Genomic DNA, 22,931 nt, shown 5'->3' with positions numbered 1-22,931 from the left:
TTCCCAGAAGAACACAGGCAAAGTAATAAACTAGCCAGCCGTGGCCGTGGGGAACGGCCCGTGCTTGGCGGCGGCCGCCCGTCCCGGTCTTGCCGTGCGTGCGTACGTAGGTACACGCTCCCTGGCTGGCCGCCCCACCAGATGCCCCGTCCCCGTCCCCTCGCCTCAGCCTGGTATTCCTGATTCTCAATTTTTGGTTTCGCTGGGATCTGAATCGACTCCATCTGCTGCTCCGGTTGCGTTTCATCATGTACGGGGTTTCATATTGGAGGGGTTTTGGTCAGTGCGCTTCTGGTAGTCAAACGAGGTGCTCTCATATGGCCATTCGGTTTGTTTATATATGTATGTTAATGTCAGATCTAGAGTCGCAATGGTTGGTTTGCTTCGCATCTCGTGCTCGTGCACGATGTCTCAGATGTTAGGTAGGTTTTATGTTGATAAATGAGCCGTCTCTCATACTCCCTCCGTCCCAAAATAAGTACAGTTTTAGCACTGTTCATGTGCAACGTTTGACCGTTCGTTCTATTTAAAAAAAGATTATGATTAGTATTTTTATTGTTATTAGATGATAAAACATAAATAGTACTTTATGTGTGACTATTTTTTAAAATATTTTTCATAAAATTTTCAAATAAGACGGATGGTCAAAGTGCTAAACACGGTGGTGTGAACTTGTGATTTTGCCTTTTTTTTTCTAAAAAGATCGTTCGTTTGTGTCATCGTGCATCCGCAGTAATAATCCTGTTCACGTGCTTGGCCACTTGGGAGAAAAATAACGAGAGTTTAGTTGAGAGAAATTGATGATGAGATTAGTATGGAAATTTGATGTTTAGCCTTAATCTCTTATTTCGTATAGTTAGTGGGAATTGTAGATAAATATTTTTTTTTCATGAATGGGCAAGAGAACTGCTTATTATTATTTCATGAAGCAAAGAGAAAAACATCATGAAGGGAAAGAAACCCCAATCCTAAACTCAAACCAGTCTTGCAATTACATATTGTAAGGACCCCCTACCAAAAGAAACCACCTTACGCAGTATAAGGAATAGCGACCTACTATGCAAATCAAGCTCTAGCCTTAAACTCCACCCAACACGAATGCTTCCTGATTTCCGAAGTCATCGTTATGACAAGTGAATTGAAACTCTTCGGGAGAGTATTTTCAGATTTGGGATGCGGTCCAGGAGGTGCAGCTGCAAGGGGGAGAGGAGGATGAGACAATGTAGAAGTGGGCTGTAAATGGGAGGTTCACCCCTGCTTCGGCTTACGACCTGTTCTTCATGGTGAATACAGAAGCGAGATGCTGCAGTCTGATTTGGCACACTAGACTGCCTTCCAAAGTGAAATTCTTTAAGTGGTTGGCTGATAAAGGGAGGTGTCTCATGGCCGATAATCTCAGCAAGCGGGGGTGGCCACACCAACAATCTTGCCCGCTCTGCATGACGAACGACGAAGATTGCAAGCACCTCTTTGTCTGGAGAAGGATCAAGGGATGGATCGACGCCAGGTTATAGCTTCCGGCGGAGTCCGGATTGGACATTGGACATTGGTGGCTGGAATGGCGGCAAGTTTTTCGAACCAGCCACAAAAGCGCATTTGACACCTTAGTGTTGCTGGGTCTGTTGGATGATTTGGAAGGAGAGAAACGCGCAAATATTCTAGAATCAGAGCTAAACAACGGGGTTCCTTTTTGGCTCAATTAAAGACGAAGTGGTGAACTGGAAAGAAGCTGGGGTTTTCAATGTTTTAGGAGAGTAACAACCTTCTGTAGCCCAATTTTCCTTTTAGGAAGTTGCCGCTGTGGCAACATCGTTTTCACTTCCATAGTCTCTAGCCAGGCCGGTCTAAGATAGGCGGACCAAATTTACTTAAGAAAGTAAGCTAGAAAAGCGACTTGCGTCTTGGCTTGGCACGATGGAAGACATGCCCAATCTTTGAAGGGCTAAGGACCAAACTTGCCAGGGGATAACACACATGGCAAGGATGTGTTGGGTTGTTTCTTTGGCTTAATCACAGTTGGGACAAACTGCAGGATGTGGACGTCCTCGTTTTGCAAGGCGATCGGCAGTCCAATATCGATTATCGATTATTGACCGCAAGCCAAATAAAAAACTTGCACTTCAATTGTGCCCAGCTCTTAAAATCCTTCACAACAAGGCAGATTTGATTATTCTAACAAAGAAGTATCATAGATTGATTTGGTAGTGTATGATCCTGACCCTGTAAGCTTCTATCTTATGTTGATCTGGAATGCCATCTTGTAATATCAACCCATGCATCCACTAAGTCCCAAATCAAGAGATATTCCCTAATGACTTGGACAGCGAGAGCTCCTCTATATCTGATATCCGCTTTTGATTCTGTAAGGTTTGGGCCATCGTACACTGTCTGATAGTCTTGACCTTGAGTGAAAATTGATGGTTGATATCTGTCTAAATAATATAATATAAGGGGGGAACTTCCTCCCAACTCCCACCTCAATCCAGGCATTAAAAAACAGGGAGTTCCTCCCTCCTTAATTCCTAAAATCTCATATCCTTTAACCAAATAAAACAGTTACTAAGTCTCATTGACTGTGAGTAGGAAGAACTGCGCACCAGCGGGCTCTGTAAATGGACAGGATAATTAACTCTCTTAAGTCCTCATAAAAAAAAAACTTCGTTAAGTCAAGGACGAAATTGCCCTTTCGGAGTACTCCCTCCATTCCAAAATATAAGACATAACCACCCATAACCCGAAGACCAAGAAAATAATTATTATCATCTTATAGTTAGGATCATCCTAATAAATACAATGTATGCATCCAATAGAATTAGAGAACATAAGAGTGGAGGATTTAAAAAGAAATAGTTTAATGGAGAAGAGGTCATAGTTAATGGCCTATATGCATGCATGCCTTATATTATGGAACATCTAAAAAAAAGTGGTTATGCCTTATATTATGGAATGGAGGGAGTACTAGTGTTTAGGTTGTTAATCATCATTTAATGCAGGCTTCTCATCTTCATTAAGATATGTGCAGTTTTTTCTTAGTAGAGCATTCAGGCACACCTATTTAATGGTTATTACCAAATGATAACACATTTTTTTGATAATAGATTTTCATTAATCCGGCCTCTATATCCACGAAGGATATACACAGCTAAAAAATTACAAGAGCACTTAGACGCACACCTCAACAAGGAGGAGAACACACAACCAAAAAAGAAAAGAAAAGCAAAACGACCTCGGCACACCCGTGCTTCTCTATTTCCTGACATACTCTCTTGAAACAGCTAGATTTGACTAGTGGAATTCGTCTAGTCGCTGCCGCCCCTAGTGCGCCGCCAGTTAATTAGCCTACTTTCATCCATCGTCGCTCATCGTTTAGTCAGAACTAGCCGACCGGACACTAGCCGACGGGATCGCTTTCCACTTTGCTGGATCCTAGGTCTCCACGCCCATAGTGATGCTGTCGTCGTCGGGGGATGCTCTTCTGCCTTTCGGACCCAGCCCGCTGTCATCCCTAGGGCTGCCACCACCAATGGGGTCGACCTCCTCCTGCACCTCACTGAGGGCCTTGTGTGCTTGTGCTCAGGTTGTCTTCGTCTGAGCCGTTGCCGCCACCGGTGTTGACCTCTGCCTACTCGCTGAGAGCCTTGCGTAGGTGCTCAGACCGCCACCGTCCCGAGGTGCCGCTGCCCATAGGGTTGTCGGCGCCGACAGGAGCTGATGCTGTCCCGGGTCAACGCAACCCCTAGGGCCGCCGCCGCCACCACCTACTGGGTCACCGCCTATCACGCCCTGAACTAGCTCCGAACGGATCCAACCCGTGACGCTCCAAATTAACCTGTTAACCGATACCAGTCCCAGGAAACAGTGCTGGTATCATAGGAAGACAGAATATCACAGCAACAGAGGTCTCTTTATTATAGAGTAGGATTACAGTCATGTTGGGCTGCGGACAGACCCCGAGCTCACAACTGCATTACAAAAGAGGAAAGCGGAAGCCAAGACTTGGACCATTCATCACAGGCGCGACATGGAAACTAGATCGAAACCCTAAAACTCTTCATAACCGACTTGCTCCTGGAAGAACTCCTCGTCAGCGGGATCCATCTCATCTTCTTCAGCAACTGAGGGGGGATTATTTATATAGAGCAAGGGTGAGTACAGGAGTACTCAGCAAGTCATGGGAATTACGTGTTTAATGAAGGCTTCAAAGGGAAGGCTATTGTTTTTACAATTGATTTTTAGTTAAACTCCTTTTTAAAACAACTAAGTGAGTGCTTCTCAAACGACACGGATGAGACAGTGCATCTCGTCCGGTCGGAGTATGTGCATTGTATCAGTCTTTGATTGATTCAAGATTGGCACCCGACCACAACTTTCAAACGGCCACCCGGGCCTAGCTGATCCCGTCAGCCACAGATGTTCCAAACATCGAACCCAATTCCACAACAGCAATTTCACAAAGCAGTAGTCAAACAAAACTACGCTAAGGAATCACCTCACATCCGCCCATGACCGTGGGCACGGCTGTTCGAACAGTTTGATAACCTCTGCAGAGGGGGTACACTTTACCCACACGACATTACTAACCCGGATCACCCAGCCCGTGCAGAACAGCCACGTCTGGTGACCTTGAGGCTTTCATGACAAGGCATTTCGAGAGCCGACACAGGTTTACTGTCACGCCCCGAACTAGTCCCGACCGGAACTAGCCCGTGACGCTCCAAATTAACCTGTTAATCGATACCAGTCCCAGGAAACAGTGCTGGTATCACAGGGAGACAGAGTATCACAGCAACAGAGGTCTCTTTATTATAGAGTAGAAGTACAGTCATGTTGGGCTGCGGACAGATCCCGAGCTCACAACTGCATTACAAAAGGAAAGCGGAAGCCAGGACTTGGACCAATCATCACAGGCGCGACTTGGGAACTAGGCCGAAACCCTAAAACTCATCGTAGCCGACTTGCTCCTGGAAGAACTCCTCGTCAGCAGGATCCACTTCATCTTCTTCAGCAACTGGGGGGGGGGAATTATTTATATAGAGCAAGGGTGAGTACGGGAGTACTCAGCAAGCCAGGGGAAAATAAGTGTTTAATGCAGGCTTCAGGGAAAGGCTGTTGTTTCCGTAATTGATTTTGTTTGAACTCTTTTCTAAAAAGTCTAAGTGAGTGCTTCTCAAACGACACGGATGGGACAGTGCGTCTCGTCCGGTCGGAGTATGTGCAATGTATCAGTCTTTAGATCTTGAAACAGGGTTGGCACCCGGCCAACAGCTTTTCAAACGGCCACCCGGGCCAACAACTTTTCAAACGGCCACCCGGCCTAGCTGATCCCGTCAGCTGCTGATTTTTCAAACATCGAACCCAGTTTCACAACAGCAATTTCACAAACAGTAGTCAAACAAAACTACGCTAGGAATCACCTCACATCCGCCCTTGACCGTGGGCACGGCTGTTCGAACAGTTCAATGACCTCTGCAGAGGGGGTACACTTTACCCACACGACATTACCAACCCGGGTCACCCAGCCCGTGGGGATCAGCCACGTCGGGAGACCTCCAAGCTTTCATGACAAGGCATTTCGAAAGCCGATACAGGTTTACCATATGCCGACGAGAGGGGTCCCAGACCAACAACAGGTTAGGTCCCAGACCATACTGTGCCAGGAAGCCCAGGGGTCCTCCCCGACACCACCCCGGCGAATCCACATGTCTCTCGGCATCAAGGCTCCCCTGATAAGCTAGTTACTCAGCCAGGGGTGTCCCATTCCACCCATGTGGTCGTACTTGTCTTATGTTTGGATGAAATTCCAAGGAATCGGTCCTTAAGTGCGAGAGCGGGAAACCGTACACCCGGTACGTTCCCCGGTCCGCGGTTTTGGAAATTCATTTAGTTCGCAAGCACCGACCCAGATGTCGGTTTTTTTCCAAGTCTTTTGTAAAACTCCAGTTTTACCCAAGTTGTTACTCAGATTTTAAATTTGAAGGCGACCGTCGATACTCGCACAGAGTGCACGAATATCGAGGTGCAACTGGGTGGTTACAAGGGGACATGGTATAACAATTAACAAAGGAAGGATCAAATGCAACGAATCAGGTAGGTCTGCCAATCTGCCTTGCAGGCGGGACAACAGATTAAGTGTGATCCTATCAATGCATAACATTTCGCAAGCAATATAATTAAATTTCAAATATAGGCTCAAGATGTTCAAAGGTGGCTTGCCTTGCTCGAGATCCGGAGCTTGATCCTCGAAATCCTCGCACTGCGGGTCTTCGGGCTCCGAAACTACACGCGAAACGGGACAACTCAACAAACGGCGAGAATAAAGCCCTATTAATGACCTCTAAGCGTGCCATTAGATAGATCTCGAGATTTGAGGAATTTTGGAAGTTGAACGGAGTCAATCGGATTTACGGTTGGGAAGATATTGAATTTCTAAGATTATTGGATTTTTGGTCTAAAGGAAAAAAAGATTTATTTAAATCCTTTTTGAAAAGGAAAAAGAAAAGAAGGGAGGGAGGGAATATAGACTTTTCTCGGACGGTTAGGGCGCAGCCCAAGAGAAATGGAGCGGTCCGGCCGAGCTAAGTGGGCCGGCCGGCCCAAGACGGCCCAAACTCGCGCGCGTGCGGGAGGGAGGAGAGAGAGAGCCGGTGGACCGGGCTCACCACGCGCGGTCCCGGGTGGGACCCGCTTGTCAGCGGCTCGGCTCACCGTGCGGAGGGAGCATGCGACGCACGCGCGCGGGCGGGGTCGGGACGCGGTGCATGCGCGTGGTCCGCGGTGGACGCAGGTGCGGCGGGCCCACGTGCAGCCTCACGGCTCGCGGTGGATCACGCGCACGCGGAGGGACCGACCGGGGTCGGCCCGACCCGGTCTGGCTGAGCTGGCGCCGACGTGGCGCCTACGTGGCTGCCACGCGGGCCGGCGGGAGGTAGACGACGACCCGGCCTCGAATGGACGGCGGGCGACGGCGGCGAGCGGCGGAGCGAACCACGGCGATACGGGCAAAAGCGTGCACACCGGGCGGTTGCACGTGACAAGGGGAGACGAGCCAACGGCTCGGATTCGCCGGAGGTTGCTCGACGGCGGCGGATTGCGGCGGTGGCAACCGGCGGCGGGAGAAGAGGGAAACGGCGACGAGGTCACGAGAGGTCGATTCCCGGCGGTGAGAGCATCTACGCGGCTTCGGGAACTCGACGCTAGCGTCGGATTGGGCGGAACTACGCCGAGCGAGGCCGGCGACGAGCGGGTGCTACGGAGCTCGGGCGGCGACGGTGGCGAACACACGGCGAGCGACGGCAACGGTCAGGGCGGCGCCGGCTAACTACGGGGAGGCTACTCAAGCTACTACCGAAGGCTAGGGGGAGGAGATGGAGCGAGGAGGAAGAACGGAGAGAGACATCACCGAGAAGAGGAGGGGCGCTGTGACGCAAGGCCAGCGGCGCGGGAGTAATCTCTCTGGCCTCGGGCTGAGGAAGAGGAAGAAGAGGGCGCGCCCGGAGTCCCCTTCCACGTCCACGAACGCACCGGCTCTCCCGGCGCTTGGCGATGGACGGCGGAGGCGAGGCAGAGCACGGGAGCGGCGGCAACGGTGAGGAGGCGAATGGGAGAGGAAAGGAAGGGAGGGGGAAGACGGGTTTAAATGGGCGGCAATGTCGGTTTGAGAGAGGGGAACCGACATGGGCGGTCAAGCCAGCGAGCTGGCGCTCCGGCTAGCGTCCAAAGCGGCGACAGGAGGTGACACCGGCGAGAGGGGAAAAAGGAAGGAAAGGGGAAAAGGAAGGAGAGAAAGGGGCTTGCCCCTTTGCCGAATCGGGAAAAGGAGGAGGGAGCGGGGCGACGCGGCAGAGGGAAGGGAGAGCTCGGCCTCCGCCTCTTGGCGGCTTGCGCGCGGAGTGGCGGGGGCCGGGGGATGACGACGGCGATGACGGTGGGATGGTTTGGAGCGGCGCGTCGACACGGGCGACAGGCGCGGGCTGGCGCGGCAGAGGGTGACGGCGGCGGCGACCAGGCGGTCGGTCACTCGGCACGCGCGCGCGGGAAGCAACGGGCGGCGCGGCTGGGCAGCGGGACCGGGCGACGCGGACGGCGCAGACGACGCGGCTCGGGCGGGAAACCACGCGGCGCGCGGGGCCGGCTTTGCGTGCGGGGTGCTCGCGCGAGAGGAGGGGGGGGCTCGGCGCGGGCGACTCCCGCGCACGCGCGCGCGGCGCGCGGGCGGAGCGGAGGGGAGCGGAGAGAGGGGCGCTCGGCGCGGCTCTCACACGCGCGAGCAGCGAGGGGGGGGGGAAACGCGCCGGGGGGGGAGCGAGAGAGAGAGAGAGAGAGAGAGAGAGGGAGAGAGCGCCCGGGAGAGAGGGGGGCCGGGGAAGAGATGGGTCGAGCGGAATTCGGCCCATCGAACCCGGGGGAGGCAAACTAGACTTTTGTGGTGGGATTCGATTTGGAAGGAATTGGATTCGGAATTGTTCTCGACGATCGATCGCGGATTGAGATCTTGAGATGGCACGGGCACTAGACAACAAGCAAAGAAACAAATTTCGCAATTAGGGTTTTTAAGAGATAATTTTCCCGCTAGGCGCCACGACGGAACGGGCGCTACATTTACCATATGCCGACGAGAGGGGTCCCAGACCAACAACAGGTTAGGTCCCAGACCATACTGTGCCAGGAAGCCCAGGGGTCCTCCCCGACACCACCCTGGCGAATCCACTTGTCTCCTGGCATCAAGGCTCCCCTGATTAGCTAATTACTCAGCCAGGGGTGTCCCATTCCACCCATGTGGTCGTACTTGTTATATGTACGGATGAAATTCCAAAGGAATCGGTCCTTAAGTGCAAGAGCGGGAAACCGTGCTCCCGGCACGTCCCCCGGTCTGCGATTTTTAGAAATTCATTTAGTTCGTAAGAACCGACCCAGGTGTCGGGTTTTTCCAAGACCTTTGTAAAACCCAGGTTTTACCCATCGTTGGATATTTGAAATTTGAGGGGAGGACTCCGACGTGCGTGCCCGAAGGCCCGTACATCGAAGTACAATAGTTGACAAAGGAGGTTTAAGTGTACAATAATTCAAGGAGGGTAATTGCAACAATTAGGATTGGGGCCGGTAGGCTATCTCGCAAGCCGCGGCCAAATTACTTGTGTTAATCCTATCCATGCATTATTTGCGGAAAAGAAATACTTAGGTTTAAAGTATAGGTGCAAGATGATCAAAGGTGACTTGCCTTGCTCGAGTTCTTGAGCTTGATCCTCGAAATCCGCGCACTCCGGGTCTTCGGGCTCCGAAGCTACACGCGAACGAGACGACTCAACAAACGGCGAAATTAAAGTCCTATTATTGACCTCTAAGCGTGCCATTAGATAGATCTCGAGATTTGAGAGATTTTGGAAGTTGAACGGAGTCAAAAGGATACATGGTTGATGAGATATGGAATTTCTAAGATTAGAGGATTTATTGGACTAAAGAAAAAGGATTTATTAACATCCTTTTTGAATTAGCAACGAAAGAAGGAGGGGATTTAGACTTCATGGGTGGCTAGAGCGTGGCCCAAGAGGAGTTGGCGCGGCTCGGCCAATTGGTTGGGCCGGCGCGGCCTCAGAAGGTGGCGCAACAGAGGGAGGCGGGGGAGAGAGAGAGGGAGAGAGAGAGATCCGGATGAGCCGGATCCATCGTGCGGGGTCCCGGGGTAGGCCCACGAGTCAGTGACTCGGTGCACGGGAGAGAGGGTTTATGCGGCGCGGGGGAGCTAGGGTTTGCGGATGCGGCTCACAGATGGTGCACCGGGTGGACTGGGAGACGGCGGGCCCACGCGCAGCCAGCTGGCTCTCCGTGGACCACGCGCGCACGGGAGACAGATCGGAGGAGCGGCTTCTCCGAGGTCAAACAGTCCTAGCCCGCGGCCGAGCTGGCGCCGACGTGGCGCCTTCGTGGCTGCCACGTGGGCCGGCTGGAGGAGGACGAAGGGAGGCCGGCCGGGAACGGACGGCGGGCGACGGCGGTGCTCACCGGAGCTCGTCGGGACATCTTCGGCCAAGGGGAGATGCACCGGTGTGATTACAAGAACGAGAGGGATCGAGCCTTCGGCTCGGATGCACCGGAGATGGCTCGACGGCGATGAATCGCGGCGGCGCACACCGGCGGCGGCAAAAGAGGGGAAGGGCGACGAGACCACGAGGGGCCGATTCTTGGCAGCGAGAGCATCTACGCGGCTACGGGATTGCATTCCTAGCACTGGATTGGGCGGAGCTACGCCGAGAGCGGCTGGCGACGAGCGGCGGCTACCGGACTCGGGCGGCGGCTACAGGGAGTGCTAAGATCGCTACCGACAAATCTAAGAGGAGGAGAGAGAGCGAGGAGGGAGAACGGGGAATGCTCTACCGAGACGAGGCGGGGCGCTGTGACGAGAGGCCGACGGCACGGGAGTGATCTCTCCGGCCTCGGGCCGGGGAAGAGGAAGAAGACGAGCGCCCGGAGTCCCCTTCACGCGTCCTTCGCACGCACCGGCTCTCCCGGTGCTTTGGCGACGAACGACAGAGGTGCAAGCAGGGCGGAGCGACGATGGCGCGGTGGAGGCGGAAGGCGAAAACAAGGGAGTTTGGAATGAGGAAAGGGGCTCGGATTTATAGGGGCGACAATGTCAGTTTGGGAGGGAGGAACCGACATTGGGCGGTCAAGCCAGCGAGCTGGCGCTCCGGCTAGCGGCCAAAACGGCGACAGGGAGGATGATGCCGGCGGGGGAGAAAAAGAAGAAAAGAAAGAGGGAAAGGAGACTTGCCTCTTGCCTCTTTGGGAAAAGAAGGAAGGGGAGAGAGGGCGATGAGGCAGTGGGAGGAGGAGCTCTGCCTCCAACCCTTGGAAGCATGCGCGGTGGTGGCGGGGCCGGGTCGTGACGACGGCGATGACGGCGGGGGCGGTTTGGAAGGGCACGGCTACAGGGCGGCAGGCGCGGGGTCAGGCGCGGCAGGCGCTGACGGCGGCACGCGCGCGCAGGAAGCAACGGGTGGCGCGGCGATTTGAGCGGCGTCGGCGGGAAGCAGTAGCGAGAGCAGAGAGGGAGGGAGAAGAGAAAGAGAGAGCGAGCTCTCTCTCTTGCTCAGCGCCCGAGCTGCGCACGTGCCTCGCACGTGCGGGCAAGGATGGAGGAGGAGGGAGAGATAGGCTGAGAGGGAAAGGGCCGGGGGAGAAGAGATCGGCCCATGAGTTCGAGGGAGGCAAAATAGACTTTTACGAGACGATTTGATTCGGGACAGATTGAGATTAGGGTTTGGATTCGACGATGGATTGGGGATTTGAGATCTGGAATGGCACGGACACTGGACAATAAACAAAGAAATAATTTTCGCATTTAGGATTTTTCCCACTAGGCGCCACGACAGAACGGGCGCTACACCGCCTGAACCAACTTCTTCTTGCCGCAGAGCGGCCATCGACGCTCAGGCCGCCACCGTCCTCTGCCGGCCCCACTGTCGTCCGAAGGAGCTCCGTCACCAACGCCTCGCCAATACCCACCACCCTCCTGACCACCTCCTGCCGTAACCAAGCCGCGTGGCCAGACGTGTGCCTGGCTTCCTCTGGCCGCTACCTCCAACCTCCCGTCGCCGCCATCCTAGCCGCCGCGTAGACCACCGGCCAGCTCTGGCGGCGGCAGGGCCAGATCTGGTCAGAGGGAGAGGAAATGAGGTGGAATGGTTCAGTTGGGTGATCACACAGAGTGTTTTCATAAAATGCTTTGTAAGTTGAAGCCAAGGCCCTCTTCTTCACTTTCTTGCATGAAAAAAAATAGCATCGAACTTCATCAAGTATCTCTTGTAAAAAAAGAAAAGACACAAGAAGAAAACTTCAACAAGTATCGAAATGATTTGGACCATTAATTTTCATGGCATGCCTATTTGTAATATTTCAGATGCTTCATAAAAGCTATAATCAGAAAAAAAAAAGGAAGAAGAAGAAAACACACAAATCACGCACTGACAACGCCGACACATTTGTTCTGCTTTTTACTTATGAAATTTCTAACTTCAGAGATCGGAACTTCGTAAGTGCATGATCCAAAAATGATGTCAATGAACACGCTTTTTGTTCAATTGCTTATCATTTCGTTGCCTGTTGCAGCTATGTGGGGGCAACCATGCTGAACCTTTCCCCCCTACTACTCACTTCAGACATGTGGGCAGTTCTCATCCCCATCTTTCCGTACCATGAGAAGGTCTGCACTCTGCACATTCCTTTCACTACACAAGCTGATCGATTCTTGGACTGAACTGCACTGATCAAAGCCGTCATTTTTTGCTCTTGGCCAGGTGGACTGGATCTACTTCGTCGGCTTCGCCGGCACGGCGGCCTGGCCTCCTCATATACTCATACAAGTATATATGCTGCCTTTAAGCTGTCAATTGCTGCATCCTGACATGCGTACATGGTTCTGTAATCTTTTGCCATTTCGCTTGAAACTGAGAGAGCTCTGATGCACGCAGGAGCTACAAGGAGGCAGAGGAGCTAGTGACGAGCAGGGCAAAGCAGGTGATGAAGAGGCCGGAATGCAGAATCCGGCGTGAAACTCGGCAGCGGTTCGATCTCTAACAAGGGATCGTGGTTAACCGTGTGCGCGAGTACACGTACTTACAGGCTACAGGGAAGTACGAAGTATGTAGTTGTTAATGAAATTAACATCAGGTTTAGGGCGAAGAGTGAGGGTGGACAGGCAGCCATTGATTGAGCAGATGGGTAGTAGAAGAGATCAAACGATGGACTGAAGGAGCCGAACTGAGAACCAAACAGGCCCTCAAGCTTTCCTTACCTTTTACTATCTCCGTTTTTTAATATATGATGCCGTTGATTTTTTTTATACGTTTGATCATTTATCTTATTAAAAAAATTTATATAATTATCATTTTTTTTCTTGTGATTTGATTTATCATTGAAAGTTTTTTAAGCATGATTTGTATTTTTTTCATGTTTGCAAAAAAAGAAAAATTAAATAAGACAAATGATCAAATGTTTATTAAAAAGTCAATGTCGTTATATATTAAAAAACAGAGGGAGTATTATTTTATACAATATAAACACTGATAATTTTACGATAAATAGATGAACCACTTTGTGTTTTCTGTTGTCTTTGCCACTGGAAGTAAATGGTAAAGGTACTACAATTTTCACCATGAAACTAAACTAAACTTATACACTTAATTACTTAAAGCGTATGGTACATGAGGAGAAAAAAGGGAGTAAAACTTAATGTTGAAATTGTCATAATTATACATGATTTTGAAATTTGAAACACTACCTGAATGACACAATGCCACATATTTGAGTGTGGAGGGAGCAATTCTATGAAAGCCAGTGGCAGTTTTGGACTACAGAATACTTAGATTTGGTTTGTTCTTGTTCATGTCAAGTTGCTTCTGTAATTGTTCCTTGAATTCGGTGTAGGTCTGGTCATAATTATAGCCCAAGATTGAAACTTCCTTTAGGGTCGAGAGAGTTTCTATGCCAGAAAACCCACCATTGTGTATTTGCCAACAGTAGTGCAGCAGTAGCACCTTCAGTTTAGGAGTAGCTCCTCGTTCAAATTTCACCGACTTGAGGCTCTCCCAATTGAGAAGCTCCAATGACGTCAGACCTGTGAAACGCTCGGGACCGAAACAGAGTTCTTCCTCCTCACACGCATTGTCCTGGAGACGAAGAATGGCTAGCATTGGTAGGTTTCCAAGCACTTCCATGGTAGTATCTGCCTTCAGATTGGTGTTGCGAAGGCTCAGCTTTTGTAGAATTTTAAGATCCTTAATCCATTCTGGTAAAGTCACCAGATTGCCGTACAACTGGAGGCTCTTAAGGTCTTTAGGAGGCTGGGACATGTTATCCAAACAACCTTCTAACCCAGCATTACCCTCTGCCCGCAGTAATAAGGACTGCAAGCGGCCATGGTCGGCAATGGCAGAACAGAGCTCTTTGCAGTTATTCTTGTTGATGCCAGTCACACCTAGTTTACACAGTTGGGTTAGCTTTTTGAGGTTTTTGAGCAAGGCCTTTCCCCGTGCAATGTTCACGATGCTCAGTGTGTGAATGGACCTCAACCGTCCAATCCCTCTTGGCACTTTAACACCACATACATCCAGGTTTCTTAACCAAGCGGTGATGAACAACATGATATATGATACAGCGAACCTGGTTCCCATCTCTTCTCGGATTGATCTGAACTGATGCAGTAGTTTAATTATCGGCTGATCATCCTCATCATCTAAAGATCCGGCATGGACGTATTTCAGGTTTTGGAGCCTACCAATGGTTGCTGGCAACTTTGTAACCCATGTTCCCCTGATATCTAGTGTCTCCAGGTTCAACAGGTTACCAAAGGAATTTGGAAGATTGAAGACTCCAAAAGATCCTCGTAGAGACAAGTACTTTAAATGATGAAGCTTTCCAATTGGCACAAGGTCAGGATCCTGAAGACCTTCTGCATCTTCTAAATCAAGCACTCGAAGCATCCTCATCTTCTTAGAAAGGAAAAATGATTTCCACTCCCCAAAGACTGTCAGAGATCGTATGTGGGACACATCCACTATATTTTGCATATCGTTCTTTTCTCTGCTCCAGCTCTTGCTCACAACAAGGTGGCGTACTTTATCTTTAGAGCGCGAGGTGATGTGGTCATCTAGAACAAGAACAAGGTTTTCTTCTTCAGACTTTGAAATGATGATTTCATGCATGAGATTATAGACTTGGCAGAAACCTGTCTTCCCACTGGCAATCGTTTTTGATTGTTGGATCATACTCTTGTTGAGAAGAGCTGTGAACTGTTCTTCTGCCACTTTCTCGTTGCTCCTGTTTCTCGTTGCTCTTGAGTAACCCTCTGCAGTCCATCGCCTCAATAATCGTCTATATCTGATGTCAGAGTCTTCAGGGAAAATCGACATATATAGGAAGCAAGATTTCAAGTGGTAAGTTAAACCCTCATAGCTTGATGCAAGTATTTTCTTTATCATCTCAAGACTTGGGTTGTTATCAAATTCTTCACTGATGCGATCACTAAACTCCCTCCATTCTATGATATTTCGAGGTCTGGCAGACAAGAAACCACCCACTGTAGCGACTGCAAGGGGAAGTCGGCCACACTTCTTGATGATAATTTTTGCTTCCTCCTTCAAGTCAGGTTTCAATTCTGATTCATCACCATCCATGCGTACCTACAGCAAATGTCACTTAACAAGCTAAATACTTGAAATATCTAAAGATTTCTGTCTCACTCACAAGGAAGTGTGCTCTAGTTTTTTCTAATAATAAAATCCCAATGGAAAATTTGAAAATCTTAGTTGTCTGAAAATTTTGTTTCATTAATTTTAAAAGGGAAAAAAATGTAAAAGGCGAAAATCGACATGATACATAACAAATCAATCTACCTCACAAGGATGTATACACATGGATGACATAGACATGGCAATCAGTTATTTTATACTAGTCGGTAACATGTGCATTCACATGGACTATTTATATTACATAGTTTGTATGCATGTAAACTAATTCTTTTTTATTAATACTTCAAAAAACTTAAATTAGTACTTACAAAATTGTATCAAGAATTCACTCTAATACTTTATTCTATTTATTCTATTGTCTTAATTCAACATTTCTGAAATACGAAATTAATAAGTATATACAAAGTTATACATGGTTAGGAGTCTCAATTATAGTTTTTTTTATGATTTAAAATTTCTGAAATTTGAAATTAATAAGTAATGAATTGTACTTGTTATAGAATCCAAATATATTGTTTTCTCAATTTAACAATTATTAAAATTATAATTTAATAATTAGCAAGTTCCAGCTGGTGTGCACTCCAATATAAAGTAGTACTCTGTTTGCGATCTCAATTTTAATTTCTTCAAGATTTAACAATTACAAAATTTAGGTTTAACTAATACTCCCTCAATTCCATAATATAAGGCATAACTAGTTTTTTTTAGATGTTTCATAATACAATGCAAGGCATGCATGCATGTAATTAACTAGCACCTCCTCTCCACTAAATTATTATCATTTAAATCCTCCACCTTCAAGATCTCTAATTCTATTGGGTGCATGCATTATATTTATTATGGTGATCAAAACTAGGAGGTGATAATAATTGTTTCTTGGTTTTTGGGTTAAGAGTGGTTGTGCCTTATATTTTGGAATGGAGGAAGTTGGAATTTGTATGTGTCTAGGACTATTGATTATATTATTAACTAGCAAGATGCTCATGCATTACAACAAGAGAAGACAATTTAACTACCTTTTTTATAAATATAGCTTAAAAAACCTGAAAGTTGTTTTGGAGGTTTGCAGATTCTTACAATAATTGAAGAAAAAGATATTGATTGTTAGATCATGGTAATATTAGATCATAGCAGTGTAGATTGATTGATATAGCTGCATACATAATATAATTATATCTCAACCACAAAAATAATATAATTATATTTATGGAAACAAAAACTAAGAGTTGTATACCAAATTAACTTCTACTTCTAGAATTTATGTAACAGCCCTAAAATTTGATAATTTTTTAAAACCGATTTAGTTTGCTTTGATTCTCTAAAAATATAACCGTCGAGTTAGTAGTTTATTTAAATTATTATTTTCAATGTTTATTTTCGATGTTTCTTTCTTGTTTAATTGTCACAAAGTTCATATCATCCTTCAAATAATTCCTTTGATCCAATTTAATTTTATCCCGAAAGTCGAACCACCTAAATTTCACACTAATTCAAATCCTATCCATTTTAATTTTTCTCCATATTTTCCTTCTCTACTTTTACCTTAATTCTCTTTTTCCATCTATTTATTTTTTTTCCTTTTCTATTTTCTTCTTTCTCCTTCCCTTTCTCTGTTTTCTTTTCTTTTCTCTACTCGACCTGGCCGAGCCAGCCGTGCTGCCTCGCACCACGCTTGCTCATGCTTGCACCAAGCACGCCAAACGCTCACACACGCTTGCACGAGGACGACCGACGGACAAATGCCGCCGCAACATCTCCAGCTTCCCGCCATCATATCTCTTTCGTCCTTCCACTAGAAATCTCAATACCGGAGGCAAAAGAACCGCAACTTCGACCTCTTCCACCCTCTCAAATCCGCCCCAACCTCCGGAGGGAAAAATCCCCAAAACCCCTACTTCGGCGTCATTCACAGAGCTCTAAAATTCGTCGCACACATTGCTAATCCTCTGAAATTGAAGGTAAAACAAATTCTCCATGCCGAGTAGTCCCTTTCCCCTCTCTTTTCCAATCCAATCTGTCGCCGGAACGCCACCGACGCTGCTACTCTATTCGGCTGCCGCCGGCCGCATGGCGCGCCACCGCTCCCAGCCGCGCTAGCTCGAGCTGCCGCCCCCCTTGGACTCTCCTCGCCTCACTGATGCTCACCAAGCCCGTCGCCCTCGCTGGAGATCACTGGAACCGCCGCTGCCATGGCTGCCTCCGCCTCCTGTCTCTGGCCGCTGCCGCCAGCCTCGCCGCCGACCGCGGGAACAGAATCACCTTGACCCCTAGATCACAAAACCGGCGCCCCCTTGTCCAAAACCGAGTCCTCCACCGCCGGCGTCGTGAGGATTTCGGCCGGCTTCTGTGTAGAGAGAGAGAAGAAGAGAAAAACCGGATTTTCCAATTGAAAAATAAATCAGAAAATTCCCTTTTTCTTTTCCTATCAAGTTGGCCATCAAAATCCGAGACCTACTCCAAACTCCTAGATTTATTCCAAACCCATATGTGCCAGTTTCATTGCAATCTGAGCACCCGTTGACGAAACCCTAATTTTGGCCTAGGGTTCGCCATTTGTCAAAATTCGAAAAATCTCTAAAATTATTTCTTTAATCCTTTTCATCCATTGTTGCACGTTATGATACTATTTGTTTTGGTTATCTTTGTTTTTCTGTTATTTATTGTGGTAATGATTGTAGCATAAATAGAAAACGCCGACGTTGGTCCTGTAGTCGGAGCGAGTGAAATCTCCGCGCCAGGAGGAGACGGTTTGTACGACTACATCGAGCCCGAAGGATATATTTCAAATATAAAAATTTGAAACTAACATCTATGAAGGATATAGCATAGTGGGCAAAAACAAGCTAGTACTATGTATGTGGGAGCATTTATCCTCTGCCCTTTCGCTCAAAGTTTTTGGGAAAAGATTCAGGTTACACCTACAGTTCAGGAGGTGGCAAGATTGCACGAACTAAAGCCAGTGCAGAAAATTCCGATGCCTCATTTCAGAGTTTTCTACCTCCTATGTTTCTGGGCTTTGTGGAACCATAGACACGATGTGGTTTTCAGAAGGAGTGCACCGTCGATACAATTGTGCTTAAGACGGTGCGTCAGTGAAGCGGCAATATGGTCTGAAATCTTAAAAACTGAAGATAAAACTGTAATCTCCATGTGGAAGGAAATATTCTCTTCCCCCTTCGAAATCTAAATTCATTGTAACTCTATGTGTAAACCTCCTAATTTATGGCAATGACAAAATTCAGGTGGGGAAGCTCCCCCCCCCCCCCCCCCCCACACACACACAACAGTGATTTAGTCAAAAAAAAATGTGGGAGCATTTACCTTAGTTAAGAATAGCTCAAGAGCATCTCCGTCTGTTAGACCTTCAATATTGTGCATGTTCATTTCTTTCTTGGAACAATGTTGCGCAACAAGTTTAAATCTTGTAGTCAGTATGATCCGGCTACCATTGTTGTTTATAGGCAAGTTTCTTATTATTGAATCCCACTCAGTAGTAGTCGATAGGTCATCAAGGACAATGAGGTACTTCTTCCCAGTTAAATCTTGCTTCAACTTGTCAATTAATTCTTCAGATCCCATCGTGCTTAAACCACTCCTTGCAAGTCCTGGTATAGATTCTACCTTCTTTCCAGGGGAATCTTTAACCAACCGCTGAGCTAAGCTCCTAAGGAGCTCAGTAAGCTGGAAAGGACGCAATACAGTTACCCAAGCACGCCTCTCAAACCCAAGCTTCTCAAGCTCGGAGCTCTGATAGATGCTTTTGACGAGAGTGGTTTTCCCAATGCCACCCATTCCCCACACCGAAATCACTTGACGGATCGGATTACAATCAGAAAGCAGTTTGATGACGTCATCCTTTTCTTTTCCTCTACCAATGAGCTGTGTCGTGCTGCGAGAAAGTTCCTTCACAGACACAGTGTTGGAATCTCTGTTGAGGTGAGGGGGTAAACTGCTTTCAGGCAGGTCCTTCGGGCCATCCTCCTGTATCACGCCATCAGAAGGTACTGTTTTGCTGTCACTAGTAGTAGAGGCACCCTCCATGCTGGACCTGGTCTCTGATTTCATCTTAGTGGAATCTGAATTAACTGGCTGAGAGACCACCTAAAAAAGAAAATGCCATTAGACAATAGTTAACTACCTCCAAAATTAAGTACATTTAGTTGAATGGATTTTGAAGCATTACATTGATTGACCTGGATAATTGTTTGTTCAAAGTTTTTTTTTCTTTAGTTGGTGAATGCACTATAACTGAGAAACAAAAAATGGTTGTTTGATTGTACTCCAACTATTCAGTGAAGATTGGTCAATCAATAACAACAAACATGCTTTATCTGATAAGGAAAAGACCTCTTATGCTAGTAGGTGGCTTTAATATCATTATCTAAAGAAAGGTGCCTTAATAGGATGAACTTACTCCTGAATATCAAGTCATTTATCAGAGTCATATTGAAATGTAATGTTTGGGACACGGTGAATTATGTTGTTACTGCATTTAAGAATTTTGTTTCCTATACAAACAATGTGAATGAGTGATGGTATTCGTAGTTTCATCAAAAAATTCTTGTATCCCTACCTGAAATAAAAGGAAAATTATGTATACTATTTTATCATGCAATTTTTCTGCATCAACGTGCCGGGTTGGATATATAACCATTACCTCCTTGTAGAAGACATAAAGAGGTTTGGAAAATGACCCTTCGTGTTGAATCTCAGACACCTTGTACTTATCATCGGTACAAGTACAACAGCTTGCAACTTCAGCTTGCTGTGTGCACACTAGGACTCGGCTCCCGTTATGATTGTTTGGAAGATAAGTTTTTATCCAGTCCCACTCTTCTATTGTAGACAGGCCATTAAGCACAACCAAGTATTTCTTGTTGGTCACATATCCAGTAAAGTCATGAAGCAGATTATAATCTTGTGCTTCCATCTCATTCAGAACAGACACCCCAGAAGGTGTTCCTTGTGGTGTCTTGCCAGTACCCTCGCGAGAGTTCGCTTTGAACTGCCTCACCAAGCTCCCAATGAATTGGTTTGCATCAAAGGAGTGCATCAGCCTTACCCAGGCGTGGCATTCAAACTCTCCTTTGAGCTTTTGGTAGGCAGCTCGAACAACGGGCACTGTCCCAGCAGGTCCACTTCTTGTTTCCAGCACAGCAATCACTCTAAGTCCACCTTGTCCGTCGTTGGTGATGAGCTTCACGAGGTCCACCTTTTCTTGTTGCTTGGCGGCACGTCTAGCCTCATCAATGTCGTCGATGGCGGCAGTGGATTGCAGCAGCTCAGCAGCAGTAACAGAAGAAGACTGTGGGGCAGCTGCAGACACACCATGGTAACGCATGTTTCTCTGGCTGACATCCTCAACCTTGGCTCTCAGCTCCTTCATCTCGTTCCCGATGCGACGCCTCTCCCGGTGTACTGTGCAAGGGAGGCTCCACCAGGGTGGTTTCTTCAACCGGGCAGCGTAGTCTTGGAGGCAGTCTTCCACGTCGTAGGCCACGTCACGTACTTGCTTCACCCAGGTCCTGATGACCTCGTGATGATGTCCATCATGCTCTTTGTCCGCAGCCAGCAGGAAAGACTGCATCATCTCAAGCTCATCCCTGATGAAACTTTGGTCGCGCTGGACGCCCAGCTTCAAAGCTCCCTCTTCCGCGATCGCGGTTTGGGCATAGCTAAGTGCTCCACCGAGCACCGACTTGCCCACGCTCACCGCCGTCGCCTCCATTGCTGGCCAGCTCACCTCTCTTCTTCTGACTCTTCTTCTTTGATTGTGTGGATGGGTCTGCTTCTGCCACCAATGCAGGGGACTTGAGCAGAAACCAACGGGGTATTAAAATGAGGAGCTTCAGCTCAGGGACAAACATGCCAAGATGGTGGGGGCCACCTGGTTCTTATCCATTGATCCAAAATTGAGCTTATTAGCCATTTGAATCATCATGCAGCTGCAGCTTCTCATTTCTTCGTTGTCACTTTGCTAGCTATTTGCAATACCAGCTGCAGGAGAGCAGGGTTGACGGCGAAGCCATCGGCGCCAAAGCAAGCTCTACACGCTACATCTCCATCAGCCCAGCCCTCATATTCACCATTTGTGGTGTACTTGGATTCTTCCCACCTGTTTCACATACTCCATTGCTAGTCTCCAAATCTGATGCGTCAGTTTCCCTCAAATCGAGCTCCTCGCCCAATCAAAATTGCTAGCTTCACCACTAAATACACCTCACTTACATCCACCATAACCAAATTGCTTCACCAAATTGCGCTGGGAATGGCTGGACCGCTGGAACTGGAATTGAACGAACATCTGGGGCTCTTCAAGATACATAGTTGATAGCTAGTGATAGGATCGCGGATGCAACCACATTTAGGTATCATTATCAAAAAATGAGAATACTAGGGAAAAACCTAATATCAAATAAATAGAGAGGGTGAGGCTTCGAAACCAGGCCGACTAGCCCACCACCTTGTGGAGCTAGCCGGAAGATCGCTGGACGTTTCTCTAGATTTAAAACGATCCCCTCCCATAAGGAGATTTAGTACACAAATTAAGAGCTAGAGGTCAAAAACTGATAAACCTAACTGAGGACACATCATGTGAATCTTAAATTTGACAACTGCTGAAACTATTTGGGGGCCTCAGCAGAGTTCAAAAGGAAATACCAGCAAAATTTCAGAAGAAGTTCATGCGCAGACGAAAGATTTGGTGACAGTTTGGAGGCGAAACGGCGGAAAGAAACCGGTCACCCGCAGGCACTGCCGCTGAACCCACCGCCGCCGGCGCCGGCGCCTGCCCCCACACCCTTTTCCGCCCATCGTGGCAATGCTGCACTCTCGAACGGGCGGCGGGCGCCCGCCACGCCGCCGCGCCGCCGCACGCCCGCCGTTCCCCAACCGATCTTGCTTTCTCTCCATTCTGTCGCCACAGGTGTGTGTGTACGTTTGTTGGGCCATGGAACAATGAATGGGCTGTGTACCTGTGATCGAAGCGCTTCCAAAAGGAAAAAAAAAAGTATGAATTTTTTTTTTTGGCCGGGATGGCGAAGAATACCGACCGATGTATATATTAAAAAAAGGAGAAAACTGCACAAACCCTCTGGGAAGGGGCACTAATGTGTGCGTCAGAACACCGCCTTTACAACAATAAGCAAATTACAAAGGTTGTAATCTCTCTAAAGCTGGCGCTACGGCAACACTCAACGAGCTAACTAGCCCTGCTGATTTCCAAGTTTCCCATTCATCACACATGGCCGCACACAGTTGCGTGACTGACGAGGCCGTTCCCTCGAAAACCCGTGCGTTGCGCCATTTCCAAATCAACCACGTAACGAGAATGACTCCGGTGTCGAACGTCTTGTGATCGATCTTCGCAATAGATTGCCGGGCAGCGAGCCACCAACTGGCAAAATCCGAGGACGGCGGCAAGAAGGAGAGGCTCAAACGAGCCTGAACCTGCACCCAAACCTGTTGCGAGAAGGTGCAAGCCTGGAAAATGTGTTGGTAGGACTCTCCATCCTCAGAACAAAGGTGACAATTTGGTGCGAACTTCCAACCACGATTGTGTTGAATGTGTCTTTTTACTGATGTGGTGTTGAATGTGTCTTTTTGCTGATGTGGTAGCTTCAGTATCACCGAATTATAAAAAAAAAGTGAGACCTACTTGTTATCCTCTCCCTCATCTTTCTTCCC

The 22,931-nt window shown here is 48.0% G+C and overlaps 1 protein-coding gene across 2 annotated transcripts; it reads right to left on the bottom strand.

The window, feature by feature from the left end:
- Positions 1 to 13,157: 13,157 nt before the first annotated feature.
- On the bottom strand, positions 13,158 to 22,186 carry LOC4346183 (disease resistance protein Pik-2-like). 2 transcript variants are annotated; one of them, XM_015795400.3, is made up of 4 exons: positions 21,906 to 22,186; positions 19,903 to 21,579; positions 18,567 to 19,346; positions 13,158 to 15,176 (listed from the first exon to the last, which is right to left on the bottom strand). In XM_015795400.3, exons 2-4 carry the CDS (start codon positions 20,971 to 20,973, stop codon positions 13,347 to 13,349), a joined length of 3,681 nt encoding a protein of 1,226 aa, XP_015650886.1. In that variant the 5' UTR covers positions 20,974 to 21,579; positions 21,906 to 22,186; the 3' UTR covers positions 13,158 to 13,346. The 2 variants fall into 2 exon arrangements, with proteins under 2 accessions (XP_015650886.1, XP_025875626.1); XM_026019841.2 differs by having other exon boundaries at positions 19,903 to 21,531.
- Positions 22,187 to 22,931: the final 745 nt, after the last annotated feature.

This window comes from Oryza sativa, chromosome 8 (assembly GCF_034140825.1).
Source record: "Oryza sativa Japonica Group chromosome 8, ASM3414082v1".
NCBI lineage: Eukaryota > Viridiplantae > Streptophyta > Magnoliopsida > Poales > Poaceae > Oryza > Oryza sativa.
Note: the sequence above shows the minus strand (reverse complement) of the source record. Positions and strands in the feature narration are given on the sequence as shown.

Coding starts and splice junctions, on each gene's coding strand:
- LOC4346183 (XM_015795400.3), bottom strand. CDS start 20,973: ATGGAGGCGACGGCGGTGAGCGTGGGCAAGTCGGTGCTCGGTGGAGCA. Junction 19,347..19,902: donor TTTATGTCTTCTACAAGGAG/GTAATGGTTATA, acceptor TTTCTTTTTTAG/GTGGTCTCTCAGCCAGTTAA. Junction 15,177..18,566: donor TTGAGCTATTCTTAACTAAG/GTAAATGCTCCC, acceptor CATTTGCTGTAG/GTACGCATGGATGGTGATGA.